Here is a 23,898-nt window from a genome sequence, read left to right on the forward strand (position 1 = left end):
ACCAAAAAAAATACTGGTTTACATATCATTGTTTGATCTGGGTCCTCTCTGGTCCATCCTTTATTCAAATGGCAGAACTCTAGACTGTACTAAAATACAGTTTTATCTACCTATTAGTGTTTTTTGTTTTTGTAATTTTAATATTATTAGCAGCACTTCATCTGAGGTGATTTTTTTCTCATCATAATTTTTAGCTAGGTAGGGTTATGCCTTCCTTTAATCTCTGCTCCTAAGGAGACTGAATCTGGTGTCTCGTGAGTTTAGGAATTCCACAGTCCAGTAGGGTCATTTATCATGTGTCTGCAATAAATCTAGCAGCAATATTGTAAGCTCTGTTGAACAGAGTGCCTATCACCAAGTTGATACCTGAGGAAGGGTGAAACCAGCCCAGGTGGGAAAAATAGAGCATGTCACAACCTCAGTGAAAAACACATTGGTATTTGTCCTATTACATGGCAACTCTACTTACAGCCTGGGCAAGATAGGGAGACACAGCCTCAAAAATTAAAAAAAAAAAATTATAAGGACAGATTTTTTTTTTCCTTACCTTGAACTTCTCTTTTCTCAAAAGACCTATTGGGAGAGGGAGGGCAGGGTAGGAGGTAGTTAGAGTAGTAAAAACTGTTTCCATTATAACTATAATGACTTTTATCTCAGAGTTCCTTTGAGAAGGTCCTGGGAGGACATTACTATTAAGTAGTTCTTCAAATATTCCATAGAGACACAAGCAATTTTTTTTGTTTTGTTTTAACATAAAAACTAAGGGCAGTATCAGGGAAACAAAATACCTTGTTCGATATCATATAACAAGCTTCAGTCAGACTTGGATTAGATCTAGGGAATGCTAGCTCTGTGATTTATTCTTACCATTTCATGATAAGATATTTTAAACTCAGCTTCTCTAGTGGACAATATCATTTTTTATAAAGATAAAAGTTTATATTTTAACACTTTCTAAAGGCAATTGTTAAAATTAATACCTTGACTTCTTTAAGCTACTTTACAGTATTCTTTAAAATTCTATTTATATTCTAAAAATTAGTTTTCAGTGACAGTGATATTTATATATAGTAATGATATAGTTTTCTCCATTCTTCTTCCTTTCCCTAGTAATTCCTACAGTAATGATAACTTGAAAAACTAGAGTTGTAAGATCTATCTAATCAAAACAGAGGCTACCTTGTTACTATAATTAATAAATTCTGTTTTGTTGGTTTATCTTGTACCGACATATATTCACAAGTATACAAATACTTTTCAAAAGTATATTATCAAAATTGATTTGTATATATTTTTCCTTCAATTCCTATATTTTTGTGACTAATATTCATTAACATTTGCTGTGCAAGATAGAAAGTGTATAACACATCAGTAGACTTCCATTTTCTTTTAAAAGTTCAGGACAATAAGCAGCAGTCATCAAAACTGTCTGATATTGTCTAAGAAATAGTGTGGTGGATCAGTGGAATAGACTAGGTACAATAGCAGGAAATGATTATAGTAATCTGTTGTTTAATAAACCCAAAGAGCCCAGCTATTAGAATAAAAACTCTCTCTTCAATAAAAACTATTAGGAAAATTGGAAGTTAGTATGGAAGAAACTTGAATTAGACCAACACCTCATACCCTATACCAAAATAAGATCAAAACAGATACAGGATTTAGGCATAAAAAAAAAACATTATAAGCAAACTAGAAGATCAAGGAGTAGTTTACTTGTCAGATCTATAGAAAGGGAAGCAGTTTATGACCAAAGAAGAGATGGAGAACACCATTAAAAACAAACTAGATAATTTTATTACATTAAATTAAAAAGGTTTTGCACAGACAAAACCACTGTAACCAAGATCAAAAGAAATGTAGTAAATTGGGAAACAATTTTTTACAACTAGTATTTCTAACAAAGGACTCATTTCTAAAATGTACAGAGAACTGAGTCAAATTTTCATAAAAAACAAGCCATTCCCCAATTGACAAATGGTCAAAGGATGTTCACAGGCAATTTACAGCTGAGGAAACAAAGCAATACATAGTCATATGAGAAACTGTTCTAAATCATTACTTTTTAGAGAAGTACAAAAAGCGTCTCTAAGGTACCACCTCATACCTTTCAGACTGGCCAATATGACCAGAAAGGACAAGGATCAATGTTGGAAGAGTTGTGAGAAATCTGGGACACTATTACATTGTTGTTGGAGCTGTGAACTTATCCAGCCTTTCTGAAGAGGAATTTGGAATTATGACCAAAGGGCAATAAAAATGTGCATACCCTTTGATCCAGCAATACCACTACTGGGTCTATACCCTGAAGAGATGATGAAAAAGGGTAAAAACATCACTTGTATAAAAATATTCATAGCAACTCTGTGTTGGCAAAGAATTGGAAATTAAGTAAATGTCCTTCAATTGGGGAATGGCTTAACAAACTGGTATATGTATGTCATGGAACACTATTGTTCTATTAGAAACCAGGAAGGATGGGAATTCAGGGAAGCCTGGAAGGATTTGCATGAGCTGATGCTGAGCAAGATGAGCAGAACCAGAAAAACATTCTACACCCTAATAGCAACATGGGATTGATAAACAACCTTGATGAACTTGCTCATCTCATCAGTGCAACAATCAGGGACAATTTTGGTCTATCTGCACTGGAGAATGCAATCTGTATCCAGAGAAAGAATTGTGGAGTTTGAACAAAGACCAAAGACTATTAACCTTCAATTTTTAAAAAAATCTGATATCGTAATATGCAATTTTGCTCTTATACTTTTTTTCCTTAAGGATATGATTTATCTCTCATCACATTCAACTTAGATCAATGTATACCATGGAAACAATGTAAAGACTAACAGACTGCCTTCTATGTGGGGGGGGACCAAGATTAGGGGGGGAATGGTAAAACTCAAAATAAATAAAATCTTTCTAAGAAAAAAAAAGTTTAGGACAATAACTGAAAAAGCTACGTTAAATAATTATCTTCATATAATGACATATATAGGGAAAGTCTATTTTTTTTCTTCTCCCCTACTCTCTCTCCTTTCTGTCCAACTCTGATGTTTAGTTCTTTCCCTTATCTTTCCTGCCCCCTAGTTTTACTCTCATTTACCTCGTCCTATTCTTTATCCCTTTATTCCCTCTCTTCTCTTCTAATATCCAAAGAGACAATTTTTCTAAGAAGCTGTCTATCCTTCTTTCCTCCTAAAGACTCACTCTTCTCATAGCCCCATGCACTTTGTGTTATTATTCATCTTTTTACAAGAAACTTTGGTTGCTCTAACTCAATTATTACTTCTTCAAAGGTTAGAAAACACATTTAATCTCTCTTCATATTACTAGTACATAGTTTGATGATGATGACTACGATGATGCATATGTATGTATATGTATGTATGTTTATGTATTTTGTGTTGAGATGTAAATGCATATCTAAGTGCTATTCTTTTGTAGTTTTTGCTAAATTCTTTAACATTCAATCCTCTTTTCTTAGTTAAATCTTATCATTTTCTAGTTTCATATTTGTGAAATTTCAAATAATTTTCATTGAGATGATATAAATTTTATAAAACTCAAAGCCAGAAATACTGCATTTTAAGATTTTTATCATCTCACTAGTCTTTTGGAGGTCATTTTCCCTCTCTGTATGTCAAAATTTCCCATATTTTAAAAGGAGATGAAATTTAACATCTGTAAAATGCTATGTAAGAGTTCTTAGGGTAGATGGTGCTATATGAATATAAAATTTATCTTTTTTATCATGGTATAGCTACTATATTTTTTCATTGTTATTTATAAAGAATACTTCTAGATATCCCTATTTTAATTTCTTCTCTTCCAAGCATATTTCTTGTTAATAATTTCATTTCCCACTGGTGATCTGTCAGAGTAAAATAATCAGTGGTCATGATGTTCTTTGAAAAAAACTATTGGGGCGGCTAGGTGGCAGAGTAGATAGAGCACCGACCCTGGATTCATCAGGACCTGAGTTCAAATTCAGCCTCAGACACTTAATAATTACCTAGCTGTGTGACCTTGGGCAAGTCACTTAACCCCATTGCCTTGTTAAAAAATAAATAAATGAAAACTATTATTTTGAAATATATTTCACTGAATTTCAATAGAAACTCTATTCTGAAATCTACTGTTTTTAAAAAAAAGTATATTTTAACAGATGTACTTTCAGGCAGAAATATTAGGTTTATGCACTGCAGGCCTAAACCTCTATCCTTCATAGTTGAAGGAGGGGAAGTATAAGAGAGACAGAGACAGAAAGGTTATGGAGTGGTCTTTATAGTTTTGGCTTAAGAGATTCCAAATTTTCTGTAAATGTTTGTTGGGAACTAAATCAGGCTCTTTAGGAAAAGAATGAAATGTTATATATTTATTGTAAGATAATTGGCTGAGAATTAAAAACTTTGCCTAGTTTACTAATGCTTGTAGGTGAATGGGTAAAATTTATTTCTTTAAAGTATTATTTCTCAGCAACCTAGATTGTGTGTGTTGCAGTTGTTTCTGATTTTATATAATACTTGTTGAAAAATTGAAAATGGTAAAATTTATAGGTATCCACGGTTTAAACTATCCTGCCAAGATGTAGATTTCCATAATTTGGTCAATTTAAGAGTGTTTGGCTTCAGTACAAGCCACTAATTCAAATCAGCTCCATCTGAGCATGTGTTTAAAAGTAAAATTAAACTTAGATACCATAATCTAAAGTTTAAAATTGCTGGAGTAATATATATATACATCTTTTGTATAGTTGTTGACTCAGAGTACATCATTCATTTAGTGTGATTCAGAGTGATGCCAAAAGTATTTGTCACTCATTTTTAAGACTCTATAAGTTAAAGTGTATTACACTATGCTAAAGTTATGTTGAAACCTTTTGAATTTTTAGAGCATCATGAACTAACTTCCATAGTCCTGATTCACTTTAATCTTTGTAGGCTGAAAAAGGAGATAGCATTTTAACTAATGTTACTCTATGTATGTAAAGTATTGAATTTACCAATCTTATTTGCATACTAGTTTCCCAAGTTCCTAAAGATGTATGCAACAAAACTTAGCAAAGTGGATAACCGTGCATTCAGGAATTGTATATCATAATAAAATTTGAATAGTTGACATCACCATTCATATGAAAGTAACATTCTTTTTAATATGATATAGAGACTTAGAATCTTTTTATTTAAGTTCATTCCAGAGTTTTGACTGTAAGTGATTAAAAGTAACTGCCCTTGGCGACTAGGTGGCGTAGTGGATAAAGCACTGGCCCTGGAGTCAGCAGTACCTGGGTTCAAATCTGGTCTCAGACACATAATAATTACCTAGCTGTGTGGCCTTGGGCAAGCCATTTAACCCCGTTTGCCTTACAAAAAAAAAAGTAACTGCTCTTTTTGGTGATTTTTCTCTTTTTTTCTTAGTATACGATTCACTGTGGTAAGTGATCCTCCAGAGGATGAACAGGATCTTGAGTGTGAAGATATTGGCATTTCCCATGTCAGTATCGTCGAAATATTTCAGAAAAAAAAAGACATTATTGAGCAAAATATTGATGGTAAGTATAGAGATATGGCACAATTTTTTTAGTCATTGATAATATTTAAATTCTGACCTATATTTTGGAATATTTTCTTGGCTAAGTCCAAACTTTATCCAGTTCTGAGGGTTTCTTTCCTTTCCTATGAAAATTATTTGGCTTCATAAGGAATTATTGAATGTTTAATGAATAATATGGTGAAAAACTTAATAGAAAAACTTCTTTTTAGATTTTGTCTTAACAATTAGTTTATGGAAAACTTAATCTTTTTCAGGCATAACTTCCAGCTAAAACACTTTCCCTAAGTATATTGGCCTTGGTTAAGAAAAGTTCCCTTGAAGACTCTTCCTTTTGAGTATGCCTTCATACTTCAAAACTCCATCAACTGAAATTAAAAAGACATGAGCGGATATCTCTTAAAATTTGTTAAATTTCTTTTCTTGGGGCAGCTAGGTGGCACAGTGGATAGAGCACCGGCCTTGGAGTCAGGAGTACCTGAGTTCAAGTCCAGTCTCAAACACTTAATAATTACCTAGCTGTGTGGCCTTGGGCAAGCCACTTAACCCCACTGCCTTGCAAAAACTAAAAAAAAAAAAAAAAATTCTTTTCTTGACTCAGGAGTTTATTAAAATCAATACCACTACTTTCAATTCTCCCACTCTCTTCTACAGTCTAACTTCTAATCCTCATAATTCAACTGAAACTGCTTTCTCCAAAGTTACCAACTACTTCATTGCCAAATCTAGTTTTTTTCCTCAGTTCTCATTCTTCTTCACCTCTGCAGTTTAAAAATATCACTCACCCTCTTCTCCTTGACATTTTTTCTCTAGGTCTTCATGACAGTGTTTCTCTCCTGGCTCTCCTGCCTGTCTGACCACTCCTTCTTAGGCTCTTTTGAATGAGCCTAAGCTTACCCTCAGTATCCCTCAAAAATTGTGCTAGCCTTCTTCCCTTATTCTTATTTGTTGTTTTAGTAATCTTGTCAATGACCATGACTTCAGTAATCATCTCTGCACAATTAATTCTCATATCTAACCTCTCTTCTGACCTCTGATCACACATCTCTTAAATGTATGCTATACATCTCCAGTTGAATACCCTATAGACATCTCAAACTCAGCATATAGGAAACAAGGCTTACGTTTCCCCAAAAACTCTCCCCTCTCCCAAACTTTTCTTTACTGTTGAGGGCAACATCTTTCTGATAAAACAAGCTCACAATCTTTGCATCATCCTCAGTTGCGCACTCTCATCACACCATCTATATCCAATCTATTGCCAAGTCTCATCTAATAACCTCTCCCCCACTTCAGTGCATGCTCCACTCAGCTGCCAAAGTGATCTTCCTAAAGTGCAGGTCTAACCATGTCATCTCCCTCCTTAATAAAACCCAATGTTATCACCAGAATCAAATATCTAATCCACTGTTTGGTTTTATATCCCTAACGAACCTCACCCTCTCCTGCTTTTCTCTAATCCCCTCCCCATAGTCTGTAATTCAGTGCCCCTGGCCTCCTTGTTGTTCCTCCCTCTCCTGATTCAATGCCTTTTCATTGAGTGTTTTCAGGTCTGGAATATTTCTGCTTCCTGGCTTTTTCCTGGCTTCCCTCAGCACTCACCTTAAGTCAGTCTTTCACAAGAGGCTTTTATGGGTTCTCCACTACCCAACCCACCCTCAAATTCACTTTCTCTCCCAGATTTTTTCCCATTTGCCCAGTACCACTACTGAGTATTCATAGTCGTTGGAATATTGTTGCCATTGCTCTAATGGGAGCTCCTTGAGAACTGGGACCAGTATTTACAGGGTATCTAGCTCATAAGTACTTGATAAATGCTGATTTTCCTCTCTTTCTCTGTGAGCTAAATTGATGGAATTACATGTTGTAAATAAAAATACTCGTTTTAAAATCTTAAGTAGCACCAAGCTAGAGTTATGACTGGGGGCAGGAAGGGACAGGTTTTATTTCTGATTTCATTTACCAAAGTAAACTGAACCTATAAAAAAATGTACATGTTTCAACCAGAAAGATATCTGTCCTGGGTCAGTTTTACTTACAGCCAAATGTTTACACATCATGATCAGACCAACTTATAAGATTATTTTTAAAATACACTCATATGAGTTTTGATGATTCCAGTTGACTAAATGGTACCTTTTGTTGATAGCTTGAACTTTGCAAATAAAAACAGTCTATACTCATTTTTCCCTTCTATGGGATATCTCTACATTTGAATTTTTATTGATGAAACTTTGTTCCTTTTGTTGTTTCTTAATGGAAAGGAGTAAGAAGAGGACTGGGATCCTTTTTTTGCCTTTCTTTTTATTCCCTCCCATGCCTTCTTTAGCTTGGGACATTTTTTTAGGAGCAATAATAAATAGATAAATTTTAGGTATTATACATTTGGAAGTATACATAGATTAATATTAAGAGGAGTATGATTTAATGGTAAAAATAACAGAAAATATTGTATTTAAAACATTTATTTTAATGACTCCATAAAGCTGTACTTTATTTGCATGATGGAAGCTGTTCTTCACTTTTAAAACTTCTCCTGAAAGCTTAGTGGTGATCCCTTCTTCCTTTATCCTTGTGTCCTAAATATCCTATTTTCACCTATAATATCTATAAAGGGGAGAAAATTTTTTGTTTATGCTTTCATGCAATTCAAAATTAATAACTGTATAAGTTTTTTTGCCATCATTTACCATTTTGGCATTTGTGTTAGTTGGTTAGCTTTTTCTTTGTTATTGAATCCTGTTCCCTTTTAAAATGTATTCCTCTTATTATAGGAGTTATAATACTATGTCAACTATAAAAGACTTCTTTCAAAGTCATTGAGCAATAATAGGAAGGGGAATGCCATATTTAGGGATGGAAGTCTTGCATCCACTGATTTTTCATAAATCTGAAAAAATATGTGTATATTGATAGGAATCAGTTACAAATATGTGTATATACATGATATTTTGAGGCCAAATAATATATGTATGTATATATACGTGTGTGTGTGTGTGTGTGTGTGTGTGTGTGTGTGTGTGTAAGTAAAATTTGGGGCTTACTAAAACCTAATTAGATCAAAGCTTATATTTAAACAGCTTTTACCCAGGTAGTTATTTTTAAATTGACAGACATTTCTATAGCACAGTCTGACTGACTTAAAAATACTAAACTTATTAAATTGAAATTTTTCTGTTTTTATTTTGTTTTCTCCCTAGTATTTGATGCACAAGTGGACGGTGAAGTAATTGGCAAGCTTAAAATAACAGTGGAGGCCTTGCATGCGCTGTACTCTATCTATGAGGAATACAGAGATGAATTGGAGACATAGAAAGTGTTCCTAAGGCATCACCTTCTCCTGAGTAAATGTTCCCATCGATAGCTCTTAGATGAGGCTTTTGTAATTACTACATATATTTAATGTATAATTTATGCACAGCAGAGTCTGGGTTTGAAGTTGTAAAGTTTTGTATACTTTTTGATTTGTTTATTTTTCTATTCCCTTCATCCCACAACTGCTGTTCCCCAGGGTCTCAGCCTTCCACAGTGGCCAGTACCTTTTCAATAATTTATACCCACATGATGGCATGAGGAAGACTCATTTGCATTTTCTATATTTTCCTATGAAGAGCAAGAAGGCAAATCAGTTCCTTATTTTTTAATAAGCAAGAAGCATGTCTTCGAAAACTTACCAAAAAAATACTTTTATGTTATCCCTAATCACCCAACTAAATGGAATGCTGTGATTAGCCTCATTAAGAGTTTTTTTACTGTGAAGATTTTATTAGAAGCAATATATGAAAATTACTTGGATTAATGTGTTAATCTTCCTCTTTAAAATGCTAATATCCATTTTATGCACATTAAAGCTCAGTATGCATTTCTTTGATGCATGCAGTTTCTATCAATTAAATATAAAGAATGAGACTAGCCAGAAGACTTATTAAATTACTGCAAGCTTGGGGGGTTTTGGGGGTCTTTTTAAAAAATAACTTCACTCCTTCAACTAACATTATTATCAGATATTTAGGTTGTAGTATAGAAAGAGGGGACATTCGTGAATACATAGAGATACAGGTATAAGAAATTTACATTTTGAAAACTGGGCAACTTTTTATAGAATGAAAGTATTGAAAGCATGACTAAGGTTCCATCATGTTTAGTTAGAACTGAAGAGACAGGAAAGTATCTTTTTATCAATTTTAAAATTTACACCAAGCATGTACAATGCTTAGTTGTATCTGGATAACTAGGGCTAGAAAAGAAGCTCAGAAAGTTAATTTTCTAGCTTTTAACCAATCTCAATGAAGGATTTAATTGATATTTTTAATGGAGCTGTGAATCAATGCTGCAAAAGAATTGTCTCTAGAGGTCTAGGATATAATGCATTTCATTTTTTAATTTACTCTTTTATTTGTCATTTTCTTCAAAGGATTTTATAGGCTGTGGGTTTTCACTGTTTGCAAACAGGCTATGTTCCTTTTTAAGCATATGTAAAGTATTCAGAGAGATAAGTAATTTATTAAAATCTACCTAATTTGCCGTGATATATTAAATCTCTGCTTCAGTGATCACAGACCATTTCATTTAGAGAATTAGGCATTCCCTCTTTGTGTGATTAAAGCTCTGGAAAATGAGTTCTTTGCTCCTATTTGTGAACATTCAAAGCCTGCTAATGGCAAGAAGATGGAATAGATTATGAGACAATTCATTACAGTTCAACAGCAAAAAAAAAGGCAGCTATAATGCAAAAATGCAAGTATGAATATCTGCATATACTTTGAACCATCTGTGCTCTGATGGCTTCAATAATGGTTCTTCATCTTCAGGAGAATTTGAAATTACATCCGTACAATATTAATTTGTTGATGTACATTTTAAGGCCAATAGAGTATGATCTGACCACAGAAATCTATAAATTTTGCTCGATATTGTTGGGCCTTTCTGTCTTAGAGCCTTCCTTCTCAAAGAAAAACCCTGCTCTCTCATCAAAACTCTGCAAATCCTCAGAACAACTCATTCTTTTGGAACCTGCAAGTGACCACAAACATCTGCAAACTATACTGCTCCAAACCTAGTAAACAGCCACATGTTTGTTGTCACTTTGGCTGGCTCTTAGTGCATCTTTTTGGCCTTCTTTCTAGCTATCTTTAGCTTCGTGCAGTTATATTGTCATTAAGGACCTTAATATTCCCTGCAGTAATTTAAAACAGCCAGATTATTATACACTAAGATCAACTGCGTGGTTTCAGGACATTTATTGTGGTATTCTCCCAGGAGGTTTGTGTTATTGTTTTAATACTCTACAACCCAAACTAAATACCTTTTCCACAGAGAGAAGTAGCTTGCTTAGGAAGGACTCTTTGTGATCTCTGAACTGAGGTGGAAATTTTAATCAGAAAAGCTGTATTCCAGAATCTTGTCAACTCCATTTCCTTCTAGATACTACACTTTGTGCTTATATCGGATATTTAGTTTTATCTTATTCATATTTATTATAATATAATCTCTAATATTCCTGATCTATTTTGGAAATGTTCAACTTCAGTATATTCTAAATTAATTAAACACTCATTTGTGTAGCAGATTTAAAATCTGCTGGCATATTTTTCAGTATATTTAGATTTGATTAGGCTATTTTCATTAATATGTCAACTGATATTCATAACTTATATTAGAATATCTTTTTGCCTCTTTTTTATCCCAGCATTCAATGAAATGTTCACCATCTATTAGATTCCAGTGAAAGTCCAGTCTCTAAAGTTATTTCTTATGAGTCAGCCAAACCTCAGCCATAGATGAGGTTTAGAAGCTAGCGAAGACCCCAGCTACACAGACATTCCAACTTAAGGTAACACTTCTGTAATCACTCAGCAATTGATATAAATATAAACAATGCAATACTTTTGTTGTGGCCTATGCTTTCATTTGCATGTCTAAATACAAACATGATTTTTCTTTTTTTTTGTATAAGTTCACATCATTTTGCCTCTCGCCATAACATCACATTCCTAGCCTCTGTCTTAAGAAGCAGTTGAGAAAAATTAAGTTTTATAATTAGCTATGTGGTTTATGTAGGGAACCTTTCTCTAAACTCTTTGCAGTAACACATTTTCTAAATTACCATGGTTTACTGCTGCTTAACTTACATTAGTTTTTTAAGAATTAAGTGGAGAATATCGTTAATCAAATAAAGGAAGACCCACATTGAAATTCTACTGTTCCTGTTATTCATTCATTACCACAAAACATGAACAATTTTTGAATGTTATGAAGAAAGTGTGGTCTGAGAAGTAGTCATGTGATTTGGGAAGCTCTGTATCCACCCATTTTCCCACAACAAAACATAAATTATTTTGGTAATCTGACATTGAGTTGGGACAATGAAAACCAGTTCTTACATGTGTTCTTACAAGAATCTGCTTTTTTGTGTGTGGATTTGGAAAATAACTTCTTTTTAGTCAAACTAAAACTATTACGGAATTCAGAATGATTTCCTTATGCATTGGGTAGCAAAATGTGAGTCAGTTTTGTGAACGAATATCAGAATAAAATGTCATCTTTGTAGTACAGAACCAACAAGGGAAAGCTTTTGGGATGTAAAACTATCAAGCAATTGACAATATCAGTATGATAATTCATCTCCCGACTATTAGAGTACATTTTAATAAGTCACTCATGCCTGAAGGCCTCTGAGTGCCTTAACAAAGAAAAACTAAACACATGATTTATTATAGATAGGGTAACATGCCTAATTAGATCCACGAATGGGAGCAAGCCCTGCTTTATATCCCCTCGTACAGAACATAAACAATCTCCAGTGACACACCACAAATCTAAGCTGTAAGACAAGAGTTCTTTGAACTGACAAAATAGAAGAAGAAAACTTACACTCTTCCTCATTTATTTTGCTGCAAGAAAGGATTTTTAAATAGATATTTTCACTCATAATTCATTATGAGAACCAAAAATCAAATAAAGGACTTTAACCTCCTCTTAAGATGAAGTCTGGATGGGACCCTAAAAAAGCATCTAATCTGCCTCATTTTACAGAGGAGGAAACTGAGAAACTGAGGAATGAAATGAGAAGGCCCAGACTCAGATGTAGATTTTCTAGGCTTAAGTATAGCACTTTTTTTCACTGTGCCAGATTCTAGATACTTATAGAGGCATAGAAGGTTCACTTTGGAAGGGCCTCCTTCATTTAACTTGAGAGGAAAATGATGGCATCCAAAGAGGTTAAATACCATAAGACATGACTAGAGGGAAAGTAAGAGGGAACATGGGGAGACATGTATGAAAATGATGCTGACTTTCTGTGCGGGAAGGGAAGTAAGATTGGGGAAAAAATTGTTAAACTCAAATAAAAACTTTAATAAAGAAAAGAAAGCTAAAAAAAAGAAAATGATGCTGAATTGGGAGAATATATAACAGCAATAGAAAGCAAACCATTCTGAAAAAGTTGAGAATTCTAATCAATGCAATGACTATGATTGTAAAGGTCTAATAATGAAACATGCAGCTCACTTCCACAGAGAGAAGTATTAGAGTCAAGATTCCGAATGAGATGCATATTTGGGTACTGCCCAATGCAGAAATTTGTCTTCTTGACTGCATATTTATTTAAAGGGTTGTGTTTTTCCTTCTTTTTTTCAAAGTGGGTGAGGGGAGGGATAGTATGATATGGAAGTGGGAGAGAGAAAATGTTCTTGTTACTTGGAGGTGGAAGTTCAAAAAATATATATATTAGGTGACATTCACAAAGTTGCAGGTAGTGAGTGGCAAAATTGAGATTCAAACACAGACCTTATCACCTGCAAACCAGTACTGCTTCTGCTCTCCCATAGTGCCTCTTCCCTGTGTGATCTTCTAAATAACAGGAACCTGACTCCATTCTCTTTGATGTGTTTGTTGTTGTCCTTTTGGCCCTGGAATATGAATTTTTAACATCCTGTTTTCATCTCTTAATTTTTTCAAAGATCTGCTCTGTATTCTATATCTCAATAATAATGTGAACCCTTCCTCCTTCTGACAGACCTTAACTGGTTGGTCTTGTCCTTCAATCCTTATTTGCCTTTTCAGTACTGTTACATTATCCCACCTCTCATTTATTATTTTTTTGCATCAGATTTGATTACCTTATCCTCAGACATTTTAAGTTACCTGTTGTTCTGTTTTTATATCAACCTAACCTTATCTTCTGTCCATCAGTCCTTTCTTCTAACAATACAAATATATGTTCCAACCTTATTTTTCCATGTCTTTGTTTTTCCATACTTCCCTTTTTTTTGCTTTCTGCTGTGCTCAAAACTATACCTTTTACATTCTCCTTTCTACCATTCAAACAAGATACATTCTCACTATTCTGTGAAAGTATTCTTTAATCTTACATCATAGTGACTTAGTGAATCAAGTATTAGGAAAACAGAGTATAGAAAACTTTTATCATCTTTTAGCAGGTGACATGGCTTAAGAAGTACTAAGAAAACACTCCAAAAAATAGCTAAGGGAAACTTGAATCACTGGTAAAGTATAGAAGAGACAAGTTTTCAGTTCAAGAATAACCCAAGAATACAAGTAACATGAAATATTAAATCAATCATCAAAATTAAGGTTTTAAAATGTATATGAATATTTTGTTATAGTTAAGTAGAAACAAAAGCTATCCCAGACAGACAGAATGTAATAAAATGCGGATAGATATGAATAGTGAAGAAAAAAACACTATAGTGTATGACCAGCAAAATAATGGTGCCACCAAAAAGCATGATATCAAATACATTTACAGTTGTATATATTCTGTTGGAAAAGGAAAAATAACATTTAATTCCATGATTGCTTGGTTCTTCCTGCTGAGATTGGTGGGGAGAGAAGGAAAGGGAATTGCCTGGGGAGAAGGCAAAGTGGCATCTTCTGTGCCCCAGCTTAAGAGCAAAAAAACTTCTGGTGATATATGAAAATGAAGGTATTTTTTATCAATCATGTTCTGGAATTCTTGGTCACCAAATACATATGTGTGTGTGTGTGTGTGTGTGTGTGTGTGTGTATATATATATATATACATATATATATGTATATATATATATGTATATATATATATGTATGTATGTATATGTGTCAATAATAAGTCAAAATATTTTTCTTGCCTAAGTACATCTTTACTAAGCACAGATCAAGAACCCTGATTGTTTCTAAGGCAAAGGTGATGGCACACAGTATCAGAGATCATTTTCATATTTATTTTTTTTGTAAGGTCTCACAGCAATAATATGAAAAATCACTCTTCCAAGACAAAAATCTCTCTTCATGAGGATTAAATGGGATTTTCTTCATTTGAAACTAGTTTCTTTTAGCTATATTCAAGAATGTAACCTACTGATACACAAAATACTGGGAGTTATGACTTCATTGCAGTTTGGTTTGGTCCTGGGTGCTATTGATAAATATACATTTTAGAATAAAATATTTTGCCACATTGTTATGTGTATCAAATGACCTTTTTAGGAAACAGGTAATCCAAATCTTCAGTTATGTTTTTTGAAAACTGACTGACATAGAGCCCATAAGATGCTATTCTAACCATATTTTATGAGCTGCATTTCTTCTAACTAGAATTTCATCAGGCCATGGAGTTACCAGGATCCCATTTTTAGAACCGTGGTTTGGTAAGGGTAAGGAAAGAGAACTCAGATGCTGAAAAACATGCTTTTAGCTGGTGACTTGTTGAAAAAAATGTTTTTACCATGTGGTAGGAGTAAAGGGGTCTATGATAGATATCAAGGAAGTCACTCATCCAAGCAGTGAAATGTTCCAATAGGAATTAAATTTTTAAAAAATAAAGGCCATTCAATTGGGGAATGGCTTAGCAAACTGTGGTGTATGTATGTCATGGAACATTCTTGTTCTATTAGAAACCAGGAGGGATGGGAATTAAGGGAAGCCTGGAGGGATTTGCATGAACTGATGCTGAGTGAGATGAGCAGAACCAGAAAAACACTGTACACCATAACAGCAACATGAGGGTGATGATCAACCTTGATGGACTTGCTCATTCCATCAGTGCAACAATCAGGGACAATTTGGGATTGCCTGCAATGGAGAATACCATCTGTATCCAGAGAAACTATGAAGTTTGAACAAAGACCAAGGACTATTACCTTTGTTAGGAGAAAAAAAAAAAACTGGTATCTTATTGTCTGATTTTGCCATCTCTTACACTTTGTTTCTTCCTTAAGGATATGATTTCTCTCTCATCACATTAAATTTGGATCAATATACCATGAAAACAATGTAAAGACTGGCAAATTGCCTTCTGTGGGGGGGTAGGGGGAAGGAAGTAAGATTAGGGGGGAAATTGTAAAATGAAATGAATAAAATCTTTAAAAAGAAAATAAAATGAAGACCATCAGTTAGGAATTTGAGAAGGTTTTTCCTTTCCTCATCCTCAATACTGCATTTGAGAGTATTGTTAGAATTTGTACACCTAGGATATGCCAGAATATACCTAGAATATACCCAGAAAAGGGATTTGATGGGGAATCATGAAAAGAAAGCATAACAAACCAAATGAGTTAAGATCCCAACAAGATTACATTTTATCCTCTCTTCCTTTGGATTCTTTTTATAAAATTGGGAGAAAAAAATTGAGAGGAACTTCAAATACCATTTAACAAAATAAAAAGATCAAGGGGCAACTAGGTGGCACAGTGGATAGAGCAGTAGCCCTGGAGTCAGGAGGAACTGCGTTCAAATTCGTCCTCAGACACATAATTACCTAGCTGTGTGACCATGGGCAAATCACTTAACCCCATTGCCTTTCAAAACATCTGTTACATCATTTCTAAACCATTAATGCCATTTTCTAATAACTGGCTCCCCAGGGACTCCATATTAGATTATTTATTCCTGAGTCTGCCATGAAAGGCATAGTATAAGAATTATAATTCCTTTTCCACATAACCACCTTATTCTAGGCAATCTCCATTTGCTTTAGCCAATCTGTAGTCTCTTACCTGGTTTCAGGTCCCTTCATCATCTTGGCTCTCTACCAATTCCAGTTTGTCATGTTCCTAACACATGCCCAGAAGAAAACACAAAACTCTTGAGTGGGCAGTGCAAGGAGGGGCAGTGCACCCCTTCACTGTGAACCCTATTAATGCAGCCTGAGATAGTGCCAACTCTTGTAAGTACTACATCACACTGCTGACTCATATTGAGTTGTGGTATACTAGACTTTTCCAGTCCCAGTTCATATGAACTCCTTCCTAGAAAAGAAACTTAAGCAGTTTTTTAAACTTGAGTTGTAGGACTCTAGTGTTTTTAGCCACTGGTGTCATATTATTATTGTGATCATTATTATTAAGCATTCTGTCATTTTGGCCCAACAAGATCTTTTTGAACATATCATCCAATGCATCCTTATATCTTATGGCATTCATGAATTTGATGTTTGTTTTATCCAAATCATTAATAAAAATGCTGGACATAACAGTGTCGTGGTCATAGCTTACTAAGTGAGGAACCAGAAAGTGTTATATGAAATCTCTTGGTCAAGGAATTCCCTTCCTCCAATTATATTTGGTCAATGTAGCTAATGGCTCAAATTTCATCATAGAACTTCATGAAACTTCCAAATGCTGTTTCATGTGAATGCAGTTCTCTACAAAAATGATTGCCTGTAATCTGCATTGCCACAGTAGGAATTTTCCTGTAACATAACCTCCTATTGAACTCCACACACCATGGAGGAATCATTGATAATAATTAATTTCCACCATCTCAGACAATAACATACCACCTATTGTTGACTTTAATGGGAGTTATGAAGGAACACTTTTACTGAAAACTGCCTGAAATTAAAAATAACATCTCCGCTGAGTGATAGTTTTATGAGTAGTAGTTTCTTCCCTCCACCACCTTGTCCTAAGGCAAAGTTGACATATATATATCATATGTATATGTATATATATATATATATACATATATATATATATGGATCTACTTATCTTGTGCACATTTCATTTGAAATAGCTATGGAGATAAAGCAAATGCAAGTGTTTATATTTTCAGAATATAAGTATTGGAGTGACATGTATGGAGGTATTCTGACATTCCATAATGCTGCCAAGTAAAATATTACCAAAAGGCTCTAGTCTAAATGTTTGCAAATTATTGTTTTTCTGTGATCAATAGAATGCCATTTGGGGTATAATAGTGTTCTATTTTTTTAATTAGAATACAAAAAAAAATTTCATTATTTCCTCAAACAAATCTCCCTAGAAGAGCTAGAACAGGTTTTCTTTTTTACACATTTTTCCTTTTCCTTTCCTTATTCCTTTTCTATGTTTGACTCTTTAGCATTATTAAAAAAACACTTTGCTTTAAGTTCCATAGTAGAAAGCTGGGAGGAGAGCCAAGAAAACTGAAGCTGAGCGGGGGGGTGGGATTGCCCACATATCTCTACCAAGCCATTTACTACAGAAAGCAGCAGGTACAACTAAGGAAGAGCCATGTGAGTAGAGAAGACAGGTAGGTTACAGGAGAAAAGATTCATGAAGAAATCTAGTAATCTAACCCATGTTCATAAATGTCCATGCTCATCATAAGATGCACAAGTATATGTAATATACTATAGAACCTAAGTGTAACGACAACCATCACCAAAACTTAAAGGGATAAGATTATTGACTAAGGAAGAACATATCTCAAGCTGTGTCTGTGTGCATGTGTATATGTGTGTGTGTGTGTGTGTGTGTGTGTATCCACACTTACCTTAGAGGGTTGTTTCCAGTCTCAATAGAGATAATGTATGTAAAGTCCTATCTAAACTATTGTGTACATGAAGAAACTGAGACCCACATGTGCGATGACTTCCTGAAAATGACAATTAGTAGCTTTCTAAAGTAGAGAACTCTATTTGAGGATCATGATGCCCCAAATTTTCTGAAACCATAAGGATTTCTTCTATAGTAAATATTACTGGTGCTCTCTCATTATCTTAACTTCCAAGGATCCCTAGTTTCTTTTATAGCTCAGCTCAGGTATCATCTCCAATAACAATCAATAAACATTTGTTATGTATGTGTCAGACACCTTGCTAGTCCTTGAGTTACAAAAGTGAAATAGAACTTGCCCTTGGCCATCAGTATCTTCCCCTAAAAAAATTTATCTTGTATCTTTCCCTTATATGTCTTATTTATACTTATGTACATAGTCTCCCCCTGCATAATGTGAACATTTTTAGTTAGGAAAGAAAGAATAAATATAGCAAAGAGATTACCCAAAATAGATCAGATGATAAAGAACATTTAGCATCCTTTGATATACTTGATTTAAATGCTATCATCACCAAAAAAAAAAAAAAGATACTGAGATCAAAAAAAGAAGCAAATCATTGGCTACATTTACTAAATCATTATATACTCAGTTTTTTAATTCCATCTTCCAAGTTTTTTGCTGAAAAAAAATCCCTATTTACCCTATCAATTAGTTGCTCTTGCAAACTAATCAGTAGGCATTAAATTTTTTCTCCTTTTTTGTTTGGTTTTTTTTTTTTTTAGTTTTTGTAAGGCAATGGGGTTAAGTGGCTTGCCCAAGGCCACACGGCTAGGTAATTATCAAGTGTCTGAGGTCGGATTTGAACTCAGGTACTCCTGACTCCACCTAACAGCCCCCTTAAATTTTTCTACTTTTAACAAAGGATTCAAGACTTCTGAAATTCTTCATTGAGAAGATGTTAGAAATTTTGGTTTGCAATTTTATTAAACAGGCAAACATGAGTTTTTCAAAGTGACATTCAGCAACAAAAATTTAGCATTAATAAGTAATAATTATGACTTTATACTATTAGCTGGCATCTCATGACAGAATATATACATCAGGGTTTGTTATTAAGATAATTGATGTTAACTTCATATTTTAAATATTCTTGATAAATTTTAATTTTTGATCAATTTTTCTGATATAATTAGATCTTTTTAACTTTGTAATCTGACTGTTGAAAAATTAAGAGTAGAAAGATGAAAAACAGTTTAAAAGATAGCTTGCCTTTTTTTGTTATTTATGTTGGCAATGTTGGAATTATTTTCAATCCACGGTTTCTTTGTAGGGATCCTTAAAAGTCCATCCATTTTGTGAAGGCTAGTTTGGTTGAAATCAGACAGTCAATAAGCCTTTATTGAGGGCCTCTTATATGAAGCATTGGGGGTTGAAACAAAAAGTCCCTTTTCTCAAACTCACAGTCTAAACCCACTTCTTTAGATTCATCTAAACTAAAAAAAATTGACCATGATGGTTTCTGCCAGCAAATTCCAAAATGGGGTATTCTCATAGCATTTACATAGCATTTAAGGCACAACCATCTGATATATATGGTATGATGGCTCCAGTGTCAATTTTTATATTAAATATTAGTAAAAATGTGTTTTTGTATTTAAAAAAGTCATTAAGCATTTATTAAGCAGTTCATATATATATATATATACATATATATATATATATAATTTGGGGGTAACAGCCAAAGGAATCAGGAAAGACTTACTTCCTCTACAAGATAAAGCTTAAAGTGTTTTGAAGATCACCAAGGATTCTAGGACATGGGTAAGGAGAAAGTACCCTCTGGCAATGTACAAAAGTATGAATATAGGAGGAAAAGTGTCATGTGTGGAACAGTAAGAAAGTCAGATTGGCCTACTATAAAGTAGGTGAAAGGGAATGATATATAAGACTGAAAAAAAAGTAGGTTGGAACCAGATTTCAATGGATTTTATTTTATTTTTATGGGGTTTTTTTAATTTATTAAGGCAATGGGGTTAAGTTACTTGCTCAAGGTCACACAGCTAGATAATTATTAAGTGTCTGAAGCTGGATTTGAACTTAGGTACTCCTGGGCTGGTGCTCTATCCACTGTGCCACCTAGTCGCTGCTATTACTAATAACCTCTTAACTATTAAATCTTTTTTAAGTTTTTGCAAGGCAATGGGGTTAAGTGGCTTGCCCAAGGCCAAACAGCTAGGTAATTATTAAGTGTCTGAAGCTGGATTTCAACTCAAGTCCTCCTAACTCCAGGACCAGTGCCCTATCCACTGCACCACCTAGCTGCCCCCCTCAAAGTATTTTAAATGCCAAAGTAACATATTTGATTCTAGAGGTAATATGGGGTCACTGTAGGAAGGAAATAATCCACACAATAACCAAAGGGAGTACAACTGGGCAACCTTGTTCTCTTCAAATCACATAGATACCAATGGAACATCTGAGCAATCCATCAGTTATCCCTCTGCCACATAATCAGCCCTTCTTTCTCAATCATGCATTTACTTAACCTTTGCACTACTTCATAATCTCATTTGTAATATGTTACATTTTGCTCATACCCATCATAGACCTCTGCATTGCTCTTTGAATGATCCAAAATTTCAGTTCTTTGGAGACTATAGTGTTCCTTAATTTGCTGCATACAGCTTTCATACAGAAGAATGCTGGTATAGGCCTTTGTGTTAAGGAAAAACTTAAAATCATTAAAAGAACTTTTCCATTTCCCAAAGGTAGTCCAATCTAGCCCATTCTTCTCTTTTCAATTCTAGATACAACTCATTGTCCATTTTGTCCAATATATATCTGTGTGGGTGTGGGTGTGCATGTGAGTGTATACTACAGACAATAGAGATGGATTATCCAATTGGACAATAAGCATTCTTCATCTACTTGATTTTCTTGGTCTGGACAATTAGACAAAACTGTTTTGATTGACTGGATCTCAGCTTTGCATTGTTTTATCCCTTGATGTAATTAACAAAATGTCATCCACAAATAGAAGAAACTGGAAGACTTTACCATCCCCAGAATCAACTGTTCAGTTTAAACTTTCTGCTATAACTCCTTGATAAGAGCAGTAACCACTTTTTTTATGAAGCAATGTCTTTCAGCAATATCTTGCATCCTTTTGAAATATCTATGAGACATTTTGTTGGAGGAGAGTCTTCGAGGCAGTGATACGAAATCAAATGTTTTTTTTAAAAAATGGCCACAAAGACTAAACAGTGGAATCTTGTAATTTTTATATGTTTTAGTCATTTATGTGGCTCTAAAAATATGTAGTCTGCTATAGAATATTGCTTGTAAAAGCCTGCCTGTTTCCTACTAAACCTTCATCAAAGATATCCTTGATGAATGTGTAGATTATTCTCATAAAAATTTTATATAGATGGTAAACTAGGCACATGAGTTGGAATTATTAATGCTATCTAGGTCATATGTTTTTGGCAATAAATGTTTTGTAATAAAGCTTAAAATTTGAAAAAACTGAGCTTTTATTTCTACATTTTTCATTCTTTACCTTGAAATTCTTGATATTTTATTCCTCCAGAAGGACTTTGTTATGTCAATTTGTTCCATGAACAAACCCCTAGGTTGTTTGATTCAGTACTAAATCTACAGCTTCAATAGTATTGTCATGTTATTATATTGATATGACTCAGTCATGAACATTGACTATTTTCCAGATATGTAAGACTTCCTTTATGTCTACAAGGAATATTTTATAGTTGTTATTTACATAAATCTTATGTTTCTTGGTAGATTAACTGCAAGGTGTTTCATTATTTTTACTGGTGCCTAAACCTTTAATTTCTTCTTTGATTTCTATAGCTAGAATTAGTAATATCATACTAAATAATAGTGGAGATAAAAGGTGTACTGTTATCCCTGAATTTACTAGAGAAACTTCTAGTGTTTTTTTCATAACAAATAATTCTACTTCTTGATTTAGGATATACATCTTAATGGGGCAGTTAGATGGTGCAGTGAATAATGCAATTGCCCTGAAGTCAGGAGTACCTGAGTTCAAAATCTAACCTCAGATACTTCATAATTACCTAGCTGTGTGACCTTGGACAAGTCATCTAAGCTCATTGCCTTAAACAACAAAATAAAAATAAAAAGGATATACACTTTAGATTGTATTAAGAATTTTCCTTCTATAATTTTGATTCTTAATCTTTTTTTTAACTTTTTAGATCCTTGATCTCAATGTAAATTAGTAACAGATTTTGTCAAAGAATTTTTCTGAATCCTTTAATAGAACCATTTTTGTCCACTATATTATTGAATGATTAATCATGAACATTGCTTTCTTAATGAATCATTTTTGCATCCTGGTAATGTAACAAATTGAATCTATTATAATTTTCTTTCTCTTGTTTCTCCTTCCCAGGCTTGAATATCTTATTTGTCTCATAAAAAGTTTATATACTGCCTTCTATCCCTATTGGAACTTTTTGTAACAGACAATATTACTTGCCCCTTAATTATGTGGTAGAATTTACTTTTAATTTTATATGGAACAGGAATATTCTTCTTTCAAATTTTATTTTATAGCTTACTCAATTCCTTTTTCAGTTTAGCCTCATCATTCAAATGAAATCTCTCAATCACCAAATCTCATGGCCTCTGCAGCCTTTGACACTGTTGTTCACCCACTTTGTTGATCATCCTTTCTAGGATTTTGTGATACTGCTCTCTCCTGGTTCTCCTGTTACCTGCCTAACTATTCCTCAGTCTTTTTCATCTAAATCTTGCTGACCATGAATGTCTGCTTAAGTTTCTGTCCTAAGCCCTTTTCTGGTTCTCCCTCTGTGCACTTTCATTTTATGATCTCATCAGCTCCCATGGATTCAACTACTGTGTGCATGTTTCTCAGATCTACTTGCCCAACTCTAATCTCTCCTGATTTCCAGTCTTGTATCTTCAATTGCTAATTGACTATCTCAAACTGGTTATTTTGTAGACATCATAAATTCGTTATGTCCAAAACCAAACTCTTTCTCTTCTCCCATGCTTCCCTCATTCCTTACTTCCAGATTACTGTCACAAAGACCACCATTTTCTGAATCATCCAGGCTTGCATCCTAGATGTCATCCTTGATTCCTCACTCTCTTCCACCACTGTCACTCTCTATCAAGTTTCTTGAGAAGTTCTACCTGTCTCTACCTTCATAATTTCTCCCATATATGCCTTTTCTTTCCTTGGATATTGCCACCAACCTGATGCAGGATTTCCTTACTTTATACTTAGTTTTCTTTTCATTTTTGCAAGGCATTGGGGTTAAGTGGCTTGCCCAAGGTCACACAACTAAGTAAGTATTAAGTGTCTGAGGTCACATTTGAACTCAGGTCTTGCTGACTCAAGGGATGGTGTTCTAACCACTGAATCACCTAGTTGCCCCTCATACTTAGATTGTTGCAGTAGCTTTCTAGTTGGTCTCCCTGCCTCATCTTTCCTCATTCCAGTCCTGCCACTCAGCTGTCAAATTAATTTTCTTAAAGTGCATGATTAACCATGTCACAATCAATACTCCCATTCAA

General features: G+C 34.0%; 1 protein-coding gene across 1 annotated transcript in view; it reads left to right on the top strand.

Annotated features, from left to right (window-relative positions):
- RPGRIP1L (RPGRIP1 like) overlaps nucleotides 1-11,443 on the top strand; it is a 120,642-nt gene extending 109,199 nt beyond the window's left edge. The window contains exons 26-28 of the mRNA XM_074211301.1: nucleotides 5,421-5,554; nucleotides 8,754-8,897; nucleotides 11,243-11,443. Coding sequence (XP_074067402.1) covers nucleotides 5,421-5,554; nucleotides 8,754-8,866 — 247 coding nt within the window. The 3' untranslated portion in view covers nucleotides 8,867-8,897; nucleotides 11,243-11,443. The remainder of the gene's footprint in view (nucleotides 1-5,420; nucleotides 5,555-8,753; nucleotides 8,898-11,242) is intronic.
- Nucleotides 11,444-23,898: the final 12,455 nt, after the last annotated feature.

This window comes from Macrotis lagotis, chromosome 1, assembly GCF_037893015.1.
Source record: "Macrotis lagotis isolate mMagLag1 chromosome 1, bilby.v1.9.chrom.fasta, whole genome shotgun sequence".
NCBI lineage: Eukaryota > Metazoa > Chordata > Mammalia > Peramelemorphia > Peramelidae > Macrotis > Macrotis lagotis.